The sequence below is a fragment of the Malania oleifera genome, chromosome 2 (genome assembly GCF_029873635.1).
Source record: "Malania oleifera isolate guangnan ecotype guangnan chromosome 2, ASM2987363v1, whole genome shotgun sequence".
NCBI classification, from domain to species: domain Eukaryota; kingdom Viridiplantae; phylum Streptophyta; class Magnoliopsida; order Santalales; family Ximeniaceae; genus Malania; species Malania oleifera.
Genome location: NC_080418.1, coordinates 139,908,880 through 139,932,760, shown reverse-complemented (window position 1 = coordinate 139,932,760; position 23,881 = coordinate 139,908,880). Strand labels below are relative to the sequence as shown.

General features: G+C 33.5%; 1 protein-coding gene across 2 annotated transcripts in view; it reads right to left on the bottom strand.

The window, feature by feature from the left end:
- Positions 1-7,419: 7,419 nt before the first annotated feature.
- The window catches only part of LOC131149218 (DDT domain-containing protein PTM), a 31,300-nt gene continuing 14,838 nt past the window's right edge, over positions 7,420-23,881 (bottom strand). The window contains exons 6-10 of one of the 2 annotated variants that reach the window (XM_058099470.1): positions 23,104-23,564; positions 21,254-21,282; positions 9,176-9,769; positions 8,830-9,041; positions 7,420-8,748 (exon numbers count right to left, since the gene is read on the bottom strand). In XM_058099470.1, the coding sequence (XP_057955453.1) occupies positions 8,425-8,748; positions 8,830-9,041; positions 9,176-9,769; positions 21,254-21,282; positions 23,104-23,564 (1,620 nt within the window). In that variant the 3' untranslated portion in view covers positions 7,420-8,424. Of the gene's footprint in view, positions 9,042-9,175; positions 9,770-21,253; positions 21,283-23,103; positions 23,565-23,881 lie in introns of both variants that reach the window. The other variant, XM_058099469.1, reaches the window with a different exon arrangement.

Below are 23,881 nucleotides of genomic sequence, written 5' to 3'. Positions count from 1 at the left end.
GCTTGCAGCCGCATATTGTCTTAAGCCCCAATTTTAAGCTCCACTCTGCCTCCAATGATGTTGTCCGCTGCTTAAAGGGAAAATGAGAATGAATAAGAGAAAACAGAGGGGAATGGTGAACCAAAAGAAACATAACATGCAAAATCAATTGCAATGATATGATAAACCCACTGATCAATTTTACTTTAATATCATGCTACATTTTGAGCAAGACTGAAAGAAGATGAGTAACGGGGAATGAAGAAAAATGTGTGTGAGAGAGAGAGAGAGAGCTACTGCACAAACCAATCAAACAAAAAGACTCCTGCGCAAGGGTTGGCTCATCTCTCATAACAAAATATTAAGACGACTTAAATATCAGCACCCCACAACTATGCATCATCATTCATACAAACAAATTGTAACAACCACAAAAAGTCAAAAAACCAGGTGAGCCATCGATTGCCCCGTCCAAAGTCCAAAAAAACTGAACCTAGCTTGTTGTAAGTGGATTGACGTCAGATACTCCAGGAGACCGCTTTACAAAACTGCAAAATGCTCAACTAAAATTCCTTTAGTTCAATTTTTGGCAGCTAAACTAAAAACATCCAGGAAAGCTACACGTTGCAATAAACTGGTAGCTGCCAGTGCAATTGCAAAATATCATTGTTTGTTCAAAATTATCATATCATTGTTTACAATTAACATAAACTTTTGTCGAATGAACAGGACTCGGTTTTCTAGTTAACAATAAATCAATGTCTAGAAAAAAATGCTAGGTAGGTTGATCGCCTCTGCATATAAAGCTTCCAAAGAACAACATCAGTACACTACCTTTTTCTTAAGTTAAAAAATCTAATAGAATGCCCAACTAAAAGTGAATATGCACTCCCCAGTCCCCAACAACCTTGATTAAGCAATTAAGCGATCAACTCAAAAAGTGAAGATGGGTTCCCCCAATAACTTTGATTAAAATAATACATTATATCCAAGGATATTGGAGATTTTTCAGAAATTTGAAGTCACAAAAGGATGCGTGACAAAAATATGAGAAATCCCCAATAACCTCGACTGAAAATCAACCCAAATCAATCCAAGTTTCATTCAATTGGAATCTTCACAAAAATTGCATTTAAAAAAAAATATATGATACGTAAATAGATGAAATATAGCTTCTGAATGAGTAACGTTTCTGCCCAAATTCTTGAAGTTGCCTATACTATAATAGAAAATTAAGTAACGTGACATGCACTGCAGAATCTCAATTATTTCACTAGTTATTGCAAAGTAATGAAGAAAGAAATGTTGGTTAACAGAGACAGCACCAGCAAATAACAAAAGGAAAATGCTGGGCGACACAGGTCTGCAATGACACGGGCCCACATGGCAGGCACCAGTGGGTGCAGGTCTGTGGGACCCAATGGTGCCCTGTCACGTGGGCCTGTGTCATCATGGGCTCGTGGCATATTGCACGGTTGATAACAAAATAAAATCAATCTTTGCTATAAAACTGAAGAATTCACAACACATATAATCATGATGCTCTACAAAACAACTAGAGAAATGTTTCTATGCACAGGAAATAATGGATTTATGTCGATGAATAAGGATATATTTAAACTGATGAGGACAGTAACCTTAACAGTAATAGTCTAGAGATTCCAAGCTCTGATGCAGATTAGGGTAATTTCACTGCTCAGTTTGTGACATCAAGAATGAGGTACCTAGCTGCATGAAAGCACCATTTTTTAATGAAAGAAGAGATTTACTAACAAGGAGAAAAACAACAAAGAGAGGAATTAGCAAAACAAATAAATAAAAAATGGACCCAACAAACCTGAAAATTGGTTGCACTTCTATGAAACCAGCAATATTAGAAACTGCACTTGATGACGAGAATTACTTATCAACCTCAAACATGAACCAACAACAGAGCAAAGATGGTTGGGACAAGCTGGTACATGATTAGATGACAGCACAATGCCATTCTTACTGTTTTAAAAATATATATTTCAAAATAAAAAAAATAAAAAAATACACCTTCACGTGTTTCTATTTTTTTTTCTTCAATTATTTTCAGATTGATGACTTAAATGGAGCGACAAGTCATTAACTGGACAAAGTGATTGCTGGCGCTGAATCATGCCAACAAGTAGCAAATGTTCTTACAAACGGAAAAAGAAAATATTTCTTAAATAATAAAAAGGGAAGATGAACGATTAGTGAATTCTTCACCAGAGGCAAGCTATCTAGGGGGGCATTTCAGGTCCACTAGATGCTCAAAACACAAATCTACTACTGATATAAACTAGTTACAACTTAAATTTTAGATCAGAGAAGACTTCTCATACTCCAGGAAAGTTGATTGTTTCTATTCAACATCAATTAAAAAGTTCAGCAATTTAAATCCATTTTAAAAAATGTTATATTAAATCCGAGATCAAAATTAGAACAGTTAATGATGTTAATTTTGGTCTGAATGCCCTTTCCATCAGGTTTGCTTTCATTACATAGAAGAGATTTACATAGTTGTTGCCTGATTTTCAGCACTTAAATGCTGCCAGATTTTCAGCATTATTAATAGCCTGATTTTCAGCACTTAAATGCTGCCAGATTTTAAGCATTATTTACAGCTTAATCAGCATTATTTACAGCCTAATTGCTTGAATTATCTATGTTAACATCCCCCCTCAAATTGATGCTGGTAAATCAAGAAGCATCAATTTGTCAACCAAGAAATGATGCCGGTGCCGAGAAAGAGCTTTAGTGAATATGTCTGCAGTTTGACGTTCAGTGGAAATGTGTGGAAGAGTAATCACTCTTTTATCAAAGGATTCACGTATGGAATGGAAATCGACTTCGATATGTTTCGTACGCTCATGGAAGACGGGATTTGCGGCGATCTGAATAGCACTGGTATTATCAGCATGAAGAGGGGTGGAATGAAGCTGAGAAAAACCAGGTTCACCCAATAACCCACGAAGCCATGTGATCTCAGAGCATGCGGAAGACATAGCACAATACTCAGACTCAGTGGAGGACTTGGAAACTCTGTCTTGCTTCTTACTCTTCCAAGAAATGAGTGCATTGCCTAAGAACATGCACCAGCCAGTAACAGAGTGACGAGTATCCGCACATCCAGCCCAATCAGCATCACCATACCCCACCAACTATAAGGAAGATTCCTTAGGAAAGAACAACCCGCGTGTAGAGGTACCCTTCAGAAATCGGATAATGCGGTGGACAGCGGCTAAATGAAGATGTCGAGCAGCCTGCATAAATTGACTGACTTGTTGCGCAGCAAAAGAAATATCAGGACGAGTAATCATTAAGTAGTTCAAACTCCCAACAAGCTGCCGATACAAGGATGGATCTGATAGAAACTCACCTCTAAGAGAGTAAGAACAGAATTACCCTATTGGAGATCAGCCAATGAAATCACTTCCTGCGTGTATTTGTGCTGGTGTAACAACATACAAGTCGGAGTAAGCTACACCTCAAGGCCAAGAAAGTACTGCAGGAGACCAAGATCTTTCATGTGAAAAGAGGCCTTGAGATTCTGTTGTAATTGATTAATTAACGTAGTATCAGAGCCAGTAATTACAATGTCATCAACTTATACCAGAAGCAATACAATTCCTTCAGAAGTCTTGTGAAGAAAGAGAGAGGAATCAAACTGACTCTGAGTAAAATGAAAAACAAACAAGGTAGAGCGAAATTTATCAAACCATGCATGCAGCGCCTGTTTCAATCCATACAAAGATCAGCGTAGCCAACAAACCTCTAAGGAAGATGTAGCAAACATGTCGGGAGGTGGAGAAATATAGATTTCTTCCTTCAAATCCCCATGTAGAAAAACATTCTTCACATCCATTTGTCAAAGAGACCACCCCTACGACGCAGCAAGTGCCAAGATAATCTGCACAGTAGTCATTTTGGCAACAGGCGCAAAGGTCTCTTCATACTCCTATCGGTTCCCAAGAGCCACGAGACGGGCCTTATATCTATCTAGTGACCCATCAGATCGATACTTGGCTGAGTACACCCATTTAGAACCAATAGGTTTGACACGAGGAACAAGTCAAAAGATCCCAAGTGTGATTATCTTAAAGAGCTTGGATTTCTTCTTGCATGGTCTTCTGCCAACATGCTTGGGTGGCTGCTTGGGTATATGAGTGAGGAATAGAAACAATGTTGAGAGTGGCAGTAAGTGAGGTATGAGGAAAACCATACCTATCCGGTGGATGTGTAACCCGAGTGGAGCGCCGAGGAACCGCAAAATTAGATGACAGATCAGTTGAAGAAGAAGAGGACGTCGATGATACACTACACCTGGTTTAAATCGCTCTATAGAAGAAGACACATCATCAAAAGCGGGAAGAAGATTAATTGGAATATCATAAATAACATGAGACTGAGAGAAATATTGATTTTCAAAGAAAATCACATTCCGAGAGATCCGTAATTTGTTTGCATGAGCATCATAACAAACAAATCCTTTCTGAGTAGGACTATATCCCATAAAGGCACACGTGACAGACTGGGCAGCAAGCTTGTGACGCTCAACAAGTGGTAGATGAACAAAACAAACACACCCAAAAGTATGAAAGGATTGATACTCAGGTTATATGCCAAATAATCGAAAATAGGGAGAATCATAATTTAGAGTGGCAGTAGGCAAATGATTGATCAAATAGACAGTAGCAGATAAAGCTTCTACCCAGAACTTAAAGGTACAGAAGAATCAATCAACAAAGTACGAACGACATCTAAGAAATGACGATTCTTACGCTCAACGACTCCATTTTATTTAGTGGTATAAGGATAAGAATGCTGGGAAATGATCCCTTTTTGTTGAAGAAAAGTCTGAAAAGAATAAGACATGTACTCCCCACCTGGGTCAGAGCGTAAAGTTTTGATACAAGTATTGAATTGTGTCTTGACAAACATAACAAATTTTTGAAAGACAGAAAACACGTCAGCATTAGAGCGGAGAAAATAAATCCAAGTGAATCGAATATAATCATCAATAAACGTCACAAAATAATGATACTGACCATGAGAAATAATAGGACTCACCCTATACATCAGTATGCACAATCTCAAAGCAATTAGAAGCACGACTACCATACGCAGGAAAAGGTAAAGTTTTACTTTTACCAAGACGACAAGTAGCACAATCAAAATACACACGAGAAGAAAAAAAAGGAATCTTTATTGCCCAAAAAACCATGTTTCATAAGATGAGCCAAGATAACAGAATTAGGATGACCCAATTACTTATGACAAACTTCATTATTATTGGCAGTAGATGTATAAGCAAGAGAAACAACATTAGAAATAGAAAACTGTAAAAGAAATAAGCATCCCACTTTAGGTCCCTTCGCGATCATCGTCCCCGACACCTGATTCTGCACAAAACAACCAACCACGAGAAACATGAACATCACAATTATTATCTGCCAATTGTCCAACAAAAATCAAATTGGTAGACAATCCAAGAGAGACAAAAACATCGCGAAATGAAGAGCCCAAATTACCAACAGTAGTAATTGGAAGCATACTGCCATCAGCAATCTGAATATTTTGCGTGCCCCTATACTTATGAACACCATGGAGACCCGTCATATGACCAGTCATATGAATAGAAGCGCCCGAATCAACAATCCAAGAAGTTGAGTTAGTAGTCATACCTTGTAGGCCTAAGGTCGTAAAAGCAGACACAAACATATGTTGGATCATAGCTAGTGTGAGAACAGACGAGTCAGAGCTTACAGTGGGTGGCGCAAAAGAAGAAGAGGACTGAACAGCAGCCTAAAAAGCTTGGGATTAGCGATTTTGAGGCCGCACTCGACAGTATTTGATGATATGGTCTTCTTTCTTGCAGTAGTTACAAATTTTCTTAGGACTGTTACGAGCAATATGACTAAACTCCTTGCAACTGAAACACTACAACTTGTTCCTCCCTCTCCCCTGTGCTACATATGCTACATTCATAGCCTCAAAAAATACCTTCTCAGAAGTCATACCCATCTGAGTGGATAATCGCTGTTCTTCACACAATAAATCTTCCAAATAAATATCCAAAGGAAGCGGATTACAGTTCAATAAACTGGCTCAAATTCAAGTCAAAGTTTCATAAAAAAACTAACCACATTGACTCTCAGCATGAACCGCTTGAAGAGTCGTTAGTGTCGTAGGGGGAACCTTAGCATGAACAATAGCAGAATATCGCTCCAAAGATTAAGAAAACCAGAATAAAATTGTTCAATAGGTAAATTACCTTAACTGTAATTACTGATTTCCAACTCCAATTGGAACTTCTAAGCACTGTGATCTTGGTGGTAAATACAGTGGAGATAATCCCACAGAGCCTGAATCGTAATAAAATAGCGAAGATTGGTCACAAGGTGAGACTCAATCGTCCCCAAAAGCCAAGAGATCACCTTAGCATCCTTGACCTCCCATTGTGCAAATTCCTTTTCATCAGTGGGAACTTGAGCAGAACTATCAATATGATTTGATAATTGGTTCAAGAACATTTCAAATTGGAATTCTCATGTAGAGAAATTCTTTCCAATAAATCGAACAATAGTCTTTTCAATAGACATGATGAAAGGCACTAAAAAAAAATATGCCCAAGCAGTCAACCAAATAAACGGCAAGCATAACTCAAATCAGGTCCAAATCCAAATAATAAGAGGTCCACAAACACAAGCAGATTACAAAAGCCCAGCAGAAATAATAATAATAATAATAATAATAAATAAATAAATAAAAACCCAAATCAAACACGGAAGGCTTAGATCAAACATGGAAGCCTAACTCAAAATACTTGCCCTGTGTGAAAAATGACACAGCAGAGGAAGAAACACAGGACCTTCGTCGATCATACCAGGAGGAGTCAAAGCTGCTAACCACCACAGAAACTGCCGACAGCCACAAAGATGCGCAGCCACCACAAGAAAAAAACACCGAGATGAGTAGCCGCAACAAAGAACAGCATGCGCAACTAAGAAAAAATTCCTGCAGCCCCAAACAAAACTCAAAACCACCAAAGTGGATACCACAGAGAAGGCTGACGCCCACAAAAAGCAAGAAAGAACTTGCTGAAACCGAGAGAGAGAAAAAAAAAGGCGATGAGAATTGCACCTAGTGATTAAGACCAAAACGACGGAATCAGAAGAGGGGCTCGGATACCAAGTTAATTTTGATCTGAATGCCCTTTCCATCAGGTTTGCTTTCATTATATAGAAGAGATTTACATAGTTGTTGCCTGATTTTCGGCACTTAAATGCTGCCAGATTTTCAGCATTATTTACAGCCTAATTGCCTGATTTTTAGCACTTAAATGCTGCCAGATTTTCAGCATTATTTACAGCCTAATCAGCATTATTTACAGTCTAATTGCCTGAATTATCTCCGTTAACAAATGAAAGAGGAATGAAAGCAATAACTTCATTTAGGATTTACAAAGATACACATTGAAATTTAATAACCTTCATCTAGGTCTAACAACCTGATTTGCAGGTACATAAAACAATTCAACAAGTTAACAGAAGCATTCAGTTAGAAAATTATGCCCGGCACAAACAAAAAGAAAATGATACTACTCCGGAAACTAAATCACATGAGCAATAGCCATTTGGTCAACATTTACAGATGATGGATACAACTGCACTTCAATCTGACAGAGAGGAATGTGTCAGGAAACTGAGGGAATACAAGGTTGTCTTCTCTGAATCATGAGATTGATCAATGTCAATGCCAAATGTAAATTTGCACTACTCACTTGGATAAAGAATATTGATGGTGGGCCTTCATAATACCAACTGAAAGCTACTCAAAGAGCCTTTAAGCTTCCATGAGTTTGTTATAGAAAACTTCAAGTTTCCATAATCAATTGAACCATTTTAAAGTATTGATGTAGCAGACATCATAAGAAGCTGTCTCATTAAAATGAGACCCAAAAAGAACATCAGTAACTTGCGTCAAAAAAATCTGCACTGCTAAATTTCAAAAATTCCTTCCAGATGAGCTTCCCTAGTAACAAATATCACCCATATGTGAACCATTATCAAAGGCACCGCCATGCTCAAGTTTCCACCATAACACGAATGTTACAAGGAGGAGCAATCTTTTCAAGCGAATCAAAATTATATGAATGGAAGGAAATTACATCCTCAAATCAACTCTTTATTTATTTTAATTTTTTTCATTTTTAAATGAAAAATCCCAATATAGCTTTCTGCCACGCATCTCAACAACATTAGAAGAACCATGAGCGGTTCTAGCCTCTATGGTATTGGCAGCTTGTTACATCAGCTGAGGGATAGGTTGATAGTCCATTGTATATTGTTTTCTCTCTACCAAATCACCTGATGTCATGCTTGTAAGCAAATGTAAATCAGCAAAGTTAACTAAGGTACCATCCACCAGTGAGTTCTAAATGGTTGTCTTCACCAAAGCATTCTCTGGTTCATTATGCGCTAAGGATTTCAATTCCATGTCTAAGACATCCACATCAGGCTTAGATGCTGAGAGTTCCACATCAACAACAGCAACAGATTCTTTACCTGAACTGTTTGTATTCTCTTCCAAAATGAGACTCCCACTGGGTTCACATAATAAATCCGGTTTCAAATCCTTACAACCAGAATTTTGATTTGCATCTGCTTTCTGCTCGTTAGCGGGCAGGTGCTCCTTACCTTCTTCCAAATTAGATTTTGTCATAGAATCTTGATTTGAACTGGGACCCGCAACTAATTGCTGCACCACAGGAATAGGCCTATCAATGAAATATGAACCTTGGAGTTCGTCAGCTGAATGAGATTTCTGATTCAAAAATACCTCACTTGGAGGTGAAATAACAGTAGATACTTCCTGAACACACATGGGCCCTGCTTTACTCTTCATCTCATCAAATTGGGCAACATCACTTTTCAGAACTTGCAAATGGGGGCAGACTGGAGGAGACCTTTTACAGCATTTGTGGCACCTAAACCCAATGAGATTATCAATGTTTTCCACATCAAGTCCAAAAGCATCTCCATGAAACCAATCTGCAATGAAGCCAGTAAAGAAAATATTGCAAATAAATGCTGAATAAAATTTATGATTAAACAGATTAAATTATTAAATAGTATAATTAGTAAGGGAAAAGAAAATACTTAAACAAACACTGAAAACTACTTACCTCCACAAATGTCACAGGAAATAAAACTTGATTTGGATGTATATCCAGCTTCACAACAAAGACAGCATTTAGGTAGGTCAACGACATCAGCAGCATGTTCAGATGAGACGAGAAGTTTTTCTCTCCTAAAATGCATCAATCTTTCATCATTTGGCTTTCCAGAAAAATGTAGACCATTTAGCCAGTAAGAATGACAAACTTTTGTCCTCTTTTTCTGCCATGAAGCACCTTTCCTTGGTTTCGACGTAGCTTTTTTAGATTTGCTCTGTTTTCCTTTCTTGCCTCTTCCACGTTTTTTCTCTTGCAGTGATTTGCACTTAATTTTCCTGGCTGAACGTCGCAGAGGTACGCATGAAGATACTTGTTGATTGTCTTGTGCTCTTACTAGACGTCCACTTGTGCAAGCCTTTTTGTTCTTTTTTGATCGCACAGGCCTGGAATTTACTGAGGCTATTTTACTTTTCTGTGATTGTGCTTTCCTTCTTTTACTCCCAGCCTTCACATACCTCCCATTCTGGCATTTGTGACACGCATATGTACACTCAGCAGTGATAGCCCCAGCTGACTTTCTGACATGTCTTCTGTGAAAAAATCCTGAGAATCATAGTATAATAATCAGACATCCAATTAGCCATGTACTGAAAAGAGCATGCTAAGCATCATCCTTGAAGCTAAAGTTATAATGTATCAATAACACTAAATTAATCACAATCACAGTTTAAACCAATGTTACCTAAAACATGAAATGTTCCAGTCCATGGAATGGGAACGGGATCGTAGGACAACACACACTGTAAATGTGAACTAATGTTACATTTGAGTTGTGGAATGTCTATTCCCAGATAGGAAAATCATGGTTGATTTGGTAGCTTACAAAAGAAAATATCTTCTTGTAAAAATAAAAAAAAACCAACTGAGACTGTAAATTTTTTCTCAAGGAATGACTATTCCTAGATTTCACCATGCGAATCTATACTCCTATCATATTCCATGTTGGATGGAATACCACACTTATAAATAAGTGGCCTTTTTTTTTTTTCCTAAATTAGCATATCCTGATACAACTTCAATTACATTCCAACCTATTTCGTAAAGCAAATGTAACGTTTGGATATACTTACATTGTTGAAAGATGTAATGGTACCTGTAAATTTTGGAGAGGATGTTGAGGTATTTCTAAATCTAGACGAGATTTCTTTTCTGAAATAAATTAATAGTGAACAAAAATTGAATTATAATACAGTAATTCTCCACTTTAACTAATTTTAAATATGTTATATGAAAATATCATATTAAAACTTTGGATCATTAGATTTAGCATTTCAGAACAAAAAATGTACCATGTTTTCATTCTATCTGAATTTTTGTTTTATTTTTTTGTTTAGAATTCATTAATGGGAACCAAAGGGGTACCAGCCATGTATGAAACAGTGTCAAGAGAGAAATCAGTAAATCACTCGCAAGGCTGCAATACATGGTATCAAATAGGTAGAGAAGAGTATGGGTGCCTATCATGTATAAGCCACTATATCAACAAAAGTAGTAGTCCATCTATCTTTGATTATATTCAGAGACATAAGTGATCCTTTGAAGGCTTTTCTATTTCTTTCGCTGCACACAATCCAAAAAACAGTAAGGGGAATAAGAGTCGAGCTGTCCTCCTTTCTTTCACGCTATTCATCTGAACCTTTCTACTTATCTCAACATATTTTAGCCGACCATTCAAGACCCAAAATTGAAAGTTTTTAGAATGCAAATGTACCACATTTCAGAATGTTTGTACCAATCTGTAGTTCATTTCACTAGGGTATTGGTGCTTTTTGGTAACTATGGTTTAAACCACACAACAAAAGTAAGCTTATTATTATTTTTATTTAATTCTTATTATTATTGAGGGTGTGTGCCGCATGTGCGCTTGTGTGCCAAGTGGGGGGGCTGATCAAGTGGCATTGCTTGGCAACCAAATTTACCGACCATAAAGGGCCTCTAGCAAAAAAATTAAAAACATTAAGACCTAAAAAGATTGCTTTCAAGTAAGGTACCAATTGGTGTCACTATAAAAAATTATGAAAACAAAAACCAAACAAGAAAAATAAAATCTAGATACAAACACAACCGAGAACCAACAAATTGATCTGTTTATGGGAGTATGGTTGGTTTTGTAATACAGGATGGAAGTGGATCTGCGAAGGACAGCTGCGGGAATGGTGTTTTATGGCGACGACTGAGGGGAATAGGGCTTAGGTTGGATCACACTCTGATAAAATGTCAAGATTTGATTAAAATGAATGACCTAACTTGAAGATAGGTCTCTTCCTCCATTTATAATACAAATTAAATGCATTCTAATGACAATAATACCCTCACTAACTCTCACTAATTAACATACTTGCACACAATAATGATACTAAAAGACATATATAACCTCTAACAGTTACTATATATAAAACTAATACAAACTAAAAAATTGATTGAACAAATTATAAATTTTTCCTTGAATCAAATAAAAATTAACAAATATGATTTAAATAATAAAAAACAAAAATATACAAATTAAAAACAAATATTATAATAAAAATTGAAATTATTATATTTCAAAACTCACTTTTTAGTGCTACAATCTTATTGTATAAAGAAATTGAAAAACAGTAGAAATATTTTCAAATGTCTCATTATTTTTTCTTCAAATTTTTTAGAAATTTTAGGAATATTTTTTTTTATTTTAACATTTAAATTTATGCATAAAATGACTGATTTAACTCATAAGGTAATTCTGCATATTAAATTATTTTTCCAAAACAAATGAAAACCATAAAATCTGGTTTTCAATTTTTTTGAAAAACAGCTGAAAAGCAACAACAAACACAGAAATCTAGCAATAAAAACAAAGTCATAATCTGTTTCTTCACTGAAGAAAAAATAGAAATAGAAAACAAATTACAGAAATGATAACAAACAGATTATTCACATGACAAATGTACCTTAGAAGAGAGGAAGATTAAGAAAAATGACAGATTATCAAGAGATTAAGATCATTTAATCAAGGAGTTGGAGATACAAGGGAGCTGTAAAGTAACCATTAAAATTTCCTCAAAAGGTATTCAAATTTGAATTTGAAAACCCTAAAAGAATAAGGGGCTTAAAAATTAATAAAGAAAAAGGAGTAAGCATACCAGAGAACAGACCATGAAGTGTAATTATTATGAAGCATAACAAGGCCTTTGCTAACTCTTCAAAGATAACTTGTAAAAGAACATAAACCCTGTTATTATACCAACTCAAAAACCATGTTTTCAACAAAAGCATGATAATTTGAATTTCCCATTGAGTTTCACTTAACTTTTAGAGGCTCCCAAATACATTAACCGGCACCATCCTCCTATCATATTTCTTCAAACTACACTTCTGAACCATCTAACTTGACACTCACCATTTAATCAACAACTGAGGTTTTTTCAATGCTTTGAACTTTCTGATATTAATCCTGACATTTCTACTTGTCTATCTCAATATTTTAGCAGGTCATTCAGGACCAAAAATCAAAAATTTTATTTTAATCAACAACCAAGGCTTCTTCAATGATTTGAATTTTCATTATATTTGTTCTTTTAATCAGCAAAAAGAGAATTCATCAATGGGCACCGAATGGGTGCCACCCTTGTATGAAACAGTGTAAAAAGAGAAATCAGTAAATCACCCGCAAGAAATTCGAGGTGTCAGAAGGGTAGAGAATAGTTTGGGTGTCTATCATGTATAACCCACTATATCAACAAAAGTAGTAGTCTATCTATCTTTGAATATCTTTGAATATATTCAAGGACATAAGTGATCCTTTGAAGGCTCTTCTATTTCTTTCTTGCACACAATCTAAAAAACAGTAATGGGAATAAGAGTCGAGCTGTCCCACTTTCTTTCATGCTATTCATCCCAACTTTTCTACCTATCCCAGCATATTTTAGCTGGCCATTCAAAACCCAAAATAGAAAGTTTTTCTATAATCTGTACTTAGTGTGAGCCGCCCTCCCCCACCCCACACGCGCACACACAAAAAAAAAAAATCCTCTTTTGAATGAACCACTCCTTTTACATTAAGTTGGGTATAACACATTTAGTAAACAGCTGTTAGAAAGCTAAGGGCTGTTTGGTATTGTTTCTGCTTTTTGTTTTCATTTCTCTAGATTGAAGAAGCAAAATATGGAAAAGCATTTGTTTAGTTGCCAGTTTCTGTTTCTATTACCAATTTTCAGCCGTTTGTGAAAAAACTAAAAAACAGAGTTTATGGTTTTCAGTTATTTTGGCAACATATTCTAATATCCAGAATAACTATTTATGAATTAAATCATAATACATACTTTTTAATTAAAATAAAAATAAAAATGATCATATAAATTTAAAATATAATAAGAATAATGTCCATAAATTTTCAAAAAAAAATTAAAAATAATAAAATTCTTTTACAAAATATTTTTATTATTTTTAAGCTATCATGTACAATAAGATTGTTCTAGTGAAGTGAATTTTGAAATATAATAATTAAGTAAAACAATAATAATAATTTTATTTTTATTATAGTAGTTTGAATTTGTATTATTTTGTATTTTTATGATTTCAATCATATTTTTTTAGTTGTATTTGATTCAAGGATAAAAATGAGCATTTGTTTAATCAAGATTTTTTTTTTTTTTTTGTCTTAAAAATATTAACCACATAGGTTACTAGATTTTGATTTTTAGTTTTTGTTTTTGGTCTTTAGTTTTTGTTTTCATAATTTTTGACAGTGATACCAAACGGCTCCTAACTTTTGGCATTATGAGGAACTTCTAAAAATTATGGATTAAAAACTTTTAAAGCTAGCTTTTTTTTATAATAAATTATTATATCCCATGGGTGTTCTTAGTTTTTTCAAATATTACAAAATTACCAACGCATTAATTTTTTTGGAACAAAAATACATATCCAATCATTTTAAACATTTTTAGACACCTTATAGTTTTTTTGTCGAACACTCAAGAGTAGCTCTTTATGCTAAAAGTTCCTATTCCTTAATGAGCCCAGATAATTTTTGGTTAGCTCCTTTCCATAAATTTCCTTTGAAAGGCTTCATTTCATTGGCCTCACATGCGCAAGAGGACCTAAGTCTTAGATATGTCCTATCATGGGGGAAGACCAGCTCAAACTTGGGCATGTTCTCAAAATCTTAGGTAGATTGCTTCTATCCAAAGGTAAATAAGGAGAAAATGACTTCTTGCAAGTAAATGAGTAAGTCCCAAGCCAGCCAAGATCATGTTTCATGCTTGGAATGTGGTCATGGTTGAGATTTTAACAATTAATAAACCTTAGTTCTATGTGAGATTTTTCCCCTAGGAAAAGAAATTTTATTGAGAGAAGAGTGAGGTAATAAGGAAAAAAGAGGGTAAGACATTCACCTAAGGAAGAAAAAGAAATGAAAGAAAAAGGAGGGAAAAAACAATAAAAAAAAAAATACACAAAAATCAAGAAAACAGAGCCATCATGCAGGGAAAAAATCCTTTTTTTTTATTAGTTTTGATAGAAAAAAGAAGAATATCCCATTAAAGCCACCATATGATCTAGCCCAAACAAAAGCAAGAAAAAGAATTCTGTCCTAAAGCAGATGTAAAGGCATTACTGCTTACATCCTTAAGCCTCCTAAAGCCTATGGAAGAAGTTAACAAAAAGCCTCTTAAGAGCTTGAGCACACCAAACATTCACCAAAGAAGCCAAATAGCTTATTCCATAAGCTCAAAGCCACTGAAAAAGGCAGTAAAAGATAAGAATGTGGCTCATAAGTACCATAGCACATTACGCATGTGAGGAGATGAAGAGCTTGACCTTCACATCAACCATTACTTTCCACATACAACTAATAAGATTTTTTCCCCCGAAAACTTTTAACGCATCCTGATCTGGAAATTTTTTTTTAAAAGTCACCAAAGAAAAAGGTTAAAAATTTCTTAGTATATATAATTCATTGTTAAATTCATTCGGTTAAAGCTTCTTTGAAAAATTTTCAGCATTTCCTCACTCAAGCTTCTTTCCTCAGGTGCCCCACTAGAAAGACAAGTTTAAAAGCTTGAAAGCTCTAAGGACCACTTCATATTGAAGGTATCCCCTTTCAAACATTTGCCTTTTGGTCACAAAGGAATAGCACCATTTTTTAGCAGGATAATCATAAAATGGATACACTAGACAACAGAAAGATTCTTTGGTTGCTTTTTTGGTGTTTCTACATTGTGTTTAAAGGCACTTCGGTGGCTGACTTGAATAAAGTAACTTCTTACACTACTTGTAAAGTTGCAATCTACCATTCAGGTACCATGTAAACTCTCCTTCAGTTAGGAGGAGTTTGCATCAAAAATGGAAAATCATGTTTTATTCTTATCAGAATTCAAAGTTTGGATAATGTTCAACAACATGAAAAGATCTTGGGGGTTAAAAAAACCATGCGGCATGAGGTGCTCACAACTCCAGGAAACCTCAGACTCAGTCCAGAAGGAGCAAGTCCTCAACCCACCAACATGACTCTTTTCTTTTTGTCAACTAATAATGCAATGATAAAGCAATAATCTCTAAAATTGGTAAATTAATTAGACTAGCTGATGGCAAGTGCAATGCAAATATGAAATATTTAATGCCATAATTTAAAATTAATATTACTTTTCATATCAAATAAATTAATTTTTACGACCCAACTCCCTGCCTCCCAGTTCCCCCAAAGCATAAGTAACAAAAAAAAAAAATTAAAATGAAAAAGAAACGAAATGGAGAAGTGAAAACTCCATTGTTCAAATGATAAAATTGAAAAAAAAAATTGAAAAAAAAAAACATTCAGCAAGACAAAAAAAAAAAACAAATACATCAAACTCAACTTTTAAAGGAGTAAAGGACTATTTGGTATCACTTATGATTTCATTTATCTAAAAAATAACGACAGTTTATGACTACGCCTTTCTTTATATTGCTAAAATTTCCATTTCTGGTGTTAGTTTTCCTAAAAACTAAAAATGAGATTTTATGGTTTTTAATTGTCGTCGCAGCCTATTGCTACAGTGCATTAATATTCAGAATTGAACTTTGTGAATTAAATTATTCACTCCATACAATTTTTTTAATTAGAAGTAATATAAACAACCACATGAAATTAAAATATAATTAAAACAAAATATATTCATAAAAATATTCTAAAATTTTGAAAAAAATAATAAGTCATTCAAAAAAAAAATTTACCATTTTTTCAAATGTCAAGTACAATAGGATTTTTTCTTGGAGCACTAATAAATGAGTTTTTAAATATAATAATAAATAAACTAATTATAATTAATTTCTATATTTTTATTATAATACTACCTAATTTATTAGCGGACCCCATCTAGTAGGACTTAAGGATTGGTTCGTTGTTGCTATTGTTGTAGTATTTAATTTATATTCTTTTGTACTTTATTATTTTAATTATATTTTTAATTGTTATTTGAAAATGAACATGAGTTCAATTAGGTTTTTAATTTGTTTTAGTTTTAGAAATATTAACCCTACTTTTAAAATTTTAGTTTCTATTGTCAATTTTCGCTACTGGTTTTCGTTTCCATAACTTCAGACAATGATACCAACACCTAAGTTTTTCGTGTTTATTTTGCACGCATCTGTGAGAGAGAGAGAGAGAGAGAGAGAGAGATGGGGAGAATGATCAACGAGGTATAGTAAAGTTATGCATTAACTTATATTATGAAATTATTAATTTGCAAGTTTAACATTTTAAAGATAATAAACAGAGCATGGCAGTAGAAATTATTATATATGCTTTAAACTATCAAGTAAGAGGTGGTTGAATTAGATTTCCATTATCGAGTTTTCCATTTAAAATAGCATCAAAATAGAGAAATTAAATTTAGTAAAAAAATACTATTTTCGACAATGAGCAAAGCAGAACGCAATGTTACCAAATACAATGTGTAAAGTACAAAATTTGCACTTCAAATATAAATGTTGTCATACAAATATATATATATATATATATATATATATATATATATTTAAAGACTTCTATTTCCAAACATTTAAAACACTAAAGACATAGTTGTCAAATTGAGATTTGAGTCATGGATCAAAATTCCAATTTTGGGAATCAAGAATCGAATCAAATCAAAGCATAATATTTGGTACAAATCTCCAAAAATAATTCTAAATGACAAGCATATATTGATATACAACAATAGCAACAAGCCGTAAGTCTCACTAGGTAGGGTTGGCTACATGAATCCTTTTTAGCCAATTCACCCGATCAAGAGCATTTTCCTCTATTAGATTAGGGGCTATTAAATCTTTTCTCATGACCTCCTTCTAAGTTATTTTAGGTCTACTCCTACCCTTTTTCATCCCAGAAACAATAACTACTTCACTCCTCCATACAGGTGTTCTACTAGACCTACATTTCAAATGCCCAAACCATCTAATTCGTTCCTCCCTTATCTTGTTTTCGACCAGTGCTATACCTAAATCATTGTTTAAGCTCATTTTTTACTTTATCTTTTAATGTTATACCACTCATCCACCTTAACATTCACATTTCAGGAGTTTTTTTACTTTTTGTACATGTCGTTTCTTAGTTGCCCATCATTATGAACCATAAAGTATAGCTGGCCTTATACTCGTCTTATAAAACTTTTCTTTTAATTGTAAGAATATTCTACAATCACATAACACACTCCTCCATTTTACCCAACCTATTTTAATTCTATCTACTGCATCTTCTTCAATCTCCCCTATCTAAATCTATTAGTGCTATTAATCTCTTGATTATCAACTTTAATCTTCTCTCCACTACTACTCCTTACATTACAAAAATTACATTTTGTATATTTTGTTTTATTCCTACTTATCTTAAAACCTTTAAACTCTAATGTGGCTCTCCAAAGTTCAAACATCTTAATACCACAATAGTTGCTACAATTTTGAATATCACCTTTGTTTTTGTATAAAGGTGCTAACGAACTTTTCCTCCGTTCTTCCGACATTTTCTTAGTTTTTATAATAATGTTAAAAATATTTGTTAACCAAATATTTCCTTTATCCCCTAAACATTTCCAAACATCAATTGGTATTTTATCTGGTCCTATAGGATTCCCGTTTTTCATTTTTTAAATGTCATCTTAACTTCAAGAACTCTAATTTTGGAAAAAAATCTCCTATTTTTAGTCTTCTCTTCATTTTTGGTTTTCATTAAATAACTTATCAAAGTATCTTCACCCACCTCTCTTTTATCTCTTCTTCTCTAGTTAATACATTATCATTCTCATTCTTTATACATTTTACATCACCTAAATCTCTGTATTTTCTTTTTCTATCTCTAGCAAGTTTATAAATGTCGTTTTATACTTCTTTTGTATCTAGTCTAGTATATAAAGTATCATAAGATATATCCTTAGCCTCACTAATAGTGTTTTTTTTTTTTTTTTTTTTTTTTGTGCATTTTTTCTCGCCTTTTATATTTTTCTAGATTTTCTATATTTCTACAATTTTGCCATATTTTATACCAAATTCTTTTTGTCATGACTTTTGAACTTTTTTATCCCACCACCAACTTTCTTTACTATCCGATTATCTTCCTTTAGACTCACCTAAAACCTCTTTTGCTATCCTCACAATAGAATTAGTCATTTCACTCCAAACAATATTTGCATCTACCTTATCTCCTACAATCCAATTGCACTCCTTAATCATTTTATCTTTGAGTTTTATTATATTATCTCCCTTCAAACTCCGCCATCTAATCCTTTTGTGTTGATTTATGTTACTATTTTTCTTCCATTTTTTAGTACATATATCTCATACTAGGACTCTATGTTGTGTAGTCAAACTTTCACCTAAGATAACTTTTCAATCCTTAGATCTCCATTCCTAGTTAAGAAGAAATATATTTGGCTTTCATTATATCCACCCTTGAACGTTATCAAGTGTTCTTCTATTTCTATGAAACAAGTATTCGATAAAACCAAATCATAAGACATGGCAAAATCTAACATAGTATGACCCCAGCCTCATTTTTATCTCCATATCCATGACCTCCGTGTATCCTTTCATCTATATTATCCTTTCCAATGTGTCCATTCAAATCAGCTCATATGAATGTCTTTTCAAACATTAGTAGCCCTTGTAAAATGCCATCTATATCTTCCCAAAATTGTCTCTTAAGATTTTCTACTACTCATATTTGGGGAGCATGTGCACTAATGGCATTCACTATTTCCAGGCCTAAAGTTATCGTAATTTTAATGATCCTATCCTTTATTCTTTTAGCATCTACTACATAATCTTTTAGATCTTTGTCTACAATAATTCTCACCCCGCTTTTATGTTTCTCTTCTCTAGTGTACCAAAGTTTAAGTCCTCATTTTTGCCACTATTTCCATAATTTTGCCCATAAGAATTCTTATATTCCAAGTTGCTAATCTAATCTTAGTTTCTTGTGCTAACTTATTAGCCCTCTCCCTTCTATACTAACCCGGTCTAATCCCTTGACCTAGGTGAATTTGGTGAATTTGTTCGTATATGTTGGTATACAAACAAGAAGCAAAACATTGAAATACGTATAAATTTTGACCAAAAAAAATCATATTTAATGTGTATGCTTTACCTCAACAAATGAAAAGTAAACGGGTTAGAAATATTAATTTTTTTTTTTTTTTAAATTTACATTGTTTAAGGGAAAAATCAAGAAAAAATACTTTAAAAACTGAACTTTCGGTGTTTATCAACAATTAAAAAAATAATATTTAATGCATATTCTTTTTTTTTTGGGGGGAGGGGGTCAGTAAAGAAAGTATAAATTAAAGAGCATCAAGGAGATACCAACCTGAAGTACAAGAAATCAATCACCCTGAAGGGCACCCTAAAGGGTGTCACAAAAATCAAAAATTACATTGAATTCATTTGTTACTGGACTATGAGAACTAGTAACCCAAACCATTGCTCTTTGCTTAACTGAAGCGTTGAGATTGAATTTTTGAAAACTCTTTTGTTCCTCTCTGTATGCAAACACACCAGAAAATTGCGAGAGAAATGAGAGAGAAAGCCTTCCTCTTTTCCTAGCCTTCCATAGTATAGTTTTTGCTAATTTGCCTCTCATTAATATATTGCTTCTTAATTCTTCCAAAAAACAAAAAACAAAAAAATAATAATCAAATCTAAAAAGAACATTTTTGAATCTAAACAACACAACTAAACATGATTACCACCTTAGCCAATGAGTGTTTTGCCCTTCTTCTCAACAGCAAAACACAACTCCACCAAGAGTGGAAAATAGTTTTTGTGAAGGCAACATAAGACCTAAAGTTCTATTTTCTCCTTCCTTTTTTAAGCTCAAAATTGATGCAGACAAGTAATGGAAGGTAATCATATAATAGTCAAAGCAAAAAAAGAATAAATGTTGTTTTTAGGGTTTTTAACCAGTTGGGTACGTCAGTATATGATAGGTCTATCATGTGAATCGATGGATTTACATCGATTCGTTAGATTCACGAGGTGAATTGATTGATTTGGCAATGATTCAGTTTTTTTTAAAGATTCACAAGAAAGATTCAGATTGATTTGATGTGGAATTGATACGAACCACATGAATTGAATCGTAAGTTGTACGATTCTAACTATGACTAAAGAGTATATCTGTAATTCATAACAGCGCACACACTTGCTAGTTGCTAGCAAGAGTTAGCACCCATAACTTCACACTACAGAATTGACAGATCTGCATTTTTAAGGTGGAGGACTATAATATATACCCATCAAGTTGGCAACAGAATAAGTGCTCATAAAAAATGTTTGCCCGATAATAAGTGGAAAATGAAAGAAATATAGATAGACTCATACAAAATAAGTACAATTTGCGAGCTATCAACAGTAGCTTTTGTGGAGTAAAATAATAAAGACAAATAATGGATGCAGGTTTCTTTTGACCCATACTAGTTATGTTGCTAATATGGTATCATCAAAGTCAAAGCCAGTGAAGCACTAAAACTAAATTATTAAGCACGAACAAGGAAATTTCACTAAAAATTAACAGTTTACCTTCACAATACTGACAGCTCACAGCTTCACTGCAAATGAAGAAACAGATATCAAGTCAATAACAATTAAACAGAATAGATACAATAATAAACAAGGAAATAAAAATGTTAGCATGGATAGTCCTTTTTGAATGATATACATAGTAATATAATAATTACACCATAAAACCTACTAAAACCATGAAACTCCACCCTCAAGTTTTTCCCACTTTATATTATTTGTTTTTAAATTGTTCCTAATTTTATTTAAAACTCAATTTAAAACTTTCAAAAATACAACCTGAACCATCATTTGCCCTTATGTTTTAACTTCCCCATAACATAACATCCAACTCGACCTAACATGCATAAACAAGCAACCAAACTTTAACTGAACAATATGAACAACAAATGCGAGTTCTAGGTAGTGTTAAATTCTCAAAATGAAGCCTAGCGAAAACAAGGGGGAAATGGGGAAAGCTGGGGAAAAAAAAAGTACTGAAAACATCCAGGTAACCAAGCACCAAAACAATCCAGGACTGAGAAGACTGTTGAAGCTAATGTCAGAAACTAGGATCACCAAATGCAAAATTTTGAATAAAATATAGATGCCAATCATTCATGGCAATAAAATGCGAGAGTGTAACACTTGTTTTTCGCTAACAAATACCAAAATAAAACACCCGTGCAATAATATTTGAGAGTAATAAAATTTGTCTTTAACTAACTGACAACGAAACAAAACACTCACACTTCCAAGAGAATAAGCAAGATTAGACAATTTGAAGTATCTAATTCTCTGGATAAGAAAGAGTGGCGAGAGAAAGTTGCTTGACAAAATCATTGACAGTTGAAGTTGCAACAAACTATAAAACGCATACATCATTTACAACCCAAATAGATAAACAACTGTTTGCCATGTCTTGTATGAACTAAAATAAGACAGTATTTCCCCCAGGTTTATTATCAATAACAGAAATAATATAACCATTAATTTCAAACAATTTATTATCATTTTTTTCAAAATTTTAATTTTTATTATGTTGATTACATGTTTGTTATATAATTTTATGTAATTTACATTTAACGAATATGTTTTATTTTATTTTAGTTTATTGTATATATACGTGAAGTTTTTTCATATTGTTACATATATTCAATTTTGCTATTTAAAAACAAATAGATGTTGAATCAACAATTCAACAGGGATGGATAGTCTGCAAAATATTGAAGATGAAAAATTAGTTTGTGTGACCATAAGAGTTTAAGGATTAATGCTATAAAGTTACTTAAGAATAATTATTATCTACATCATATTAATATTTTTAGAATAAACTTAAAATTAAAATATTTCATACAAAAGGTTTATGTCCTGAGTTGCAAATAAAGTGTGATAAAGATGCAAAAGATTGCATGATATAATTTTTTTAAAGTCAAGCTTCACACCCCCCCGCCCCCCAACCCCGGGGCCACTGACAGTAGCTACAACAACATTTGTCCCAGCTTATACTGTTGTATGGTCAATTACAGAAGTAATAGATCCATTAATTTCAAACAATTTATTATCAATTTTATAAAAAATAACTTTGAAATTAACAATGACACACAAACACACAGACATTTATAACAGAATGTCATAAGAATTATCAAGATCTCACATTTATGACAGAGTTCAAGTTACAAAAACTTTGTTTCTTTACTCCAATATTACTGTGGTAAATTTTCACATAATTTTATACGATCTAATATTAAGAACACCTTGTATTTGAGATTATATCAGAATTTTGAGGAAAGATTTCATGACAGTCCCACAAATTGAGCAATTGAACAAAGTGGTAATTCCAAAGTATGAATTATATTCAATTTTATTACCTGATCAGGACATCCTTGTTACAGTGCCCACATTGATAATTCTCTGATCTTTGAGCTTTTGAAAAAAGATATGAGAAGTCCCTCTTCTTGAAAGGCTTCTTCATTATCCTGACACTCTCATGAAGTTTTCTAGAATTTGTACTGGTGGACTTACGTGCAATTCTTTTATCTTCAAAAGCTTTCAAGAGATTTAAAGGAACATGAGATTCATCCAGCCAATATTTCTTCCTTCCACTCGATGATTCTTCCAATATGGATCCATATCTCAAAACAATATTAGGAATAATTCTTCTCTTGCCAAAATCAAGAAGATATTTCACAGCTGTTCCTTCACAGCTTTTCCTGCGGATTACAACTTTCTTGAATGCCCGGATTGATTTTTTTGATTCCTTGCCCAACAATGGGAGAAGGTGAGTATTTTCAATATCATCCCATCTAATGTTAAGATCAAAGTCTCTAATCTGCAAAAATTATATATACAATCCATCAAAACAGGAACCACAACATTCCGATTGGCAGGAAAAATAATTAGAGCTTGCAATTGCTCATATTAGGGCCATTACACCAATCATAATGTTGGATAGATGGCTTCCACAACCAGCCCCAATTTACCCCAACTCTGGGGTAAGAATAGCCAGTATTCCAGGATCCCAAAGAACATTAATGAGCCACCAACAAAGGCATACTACCAAATGAAAAACTGTATGCTAGAAAATAAAATTAGTTAAAATATTAATATTTTTCATAAAAGAAACTAATAAATATTTTAAACTTTATT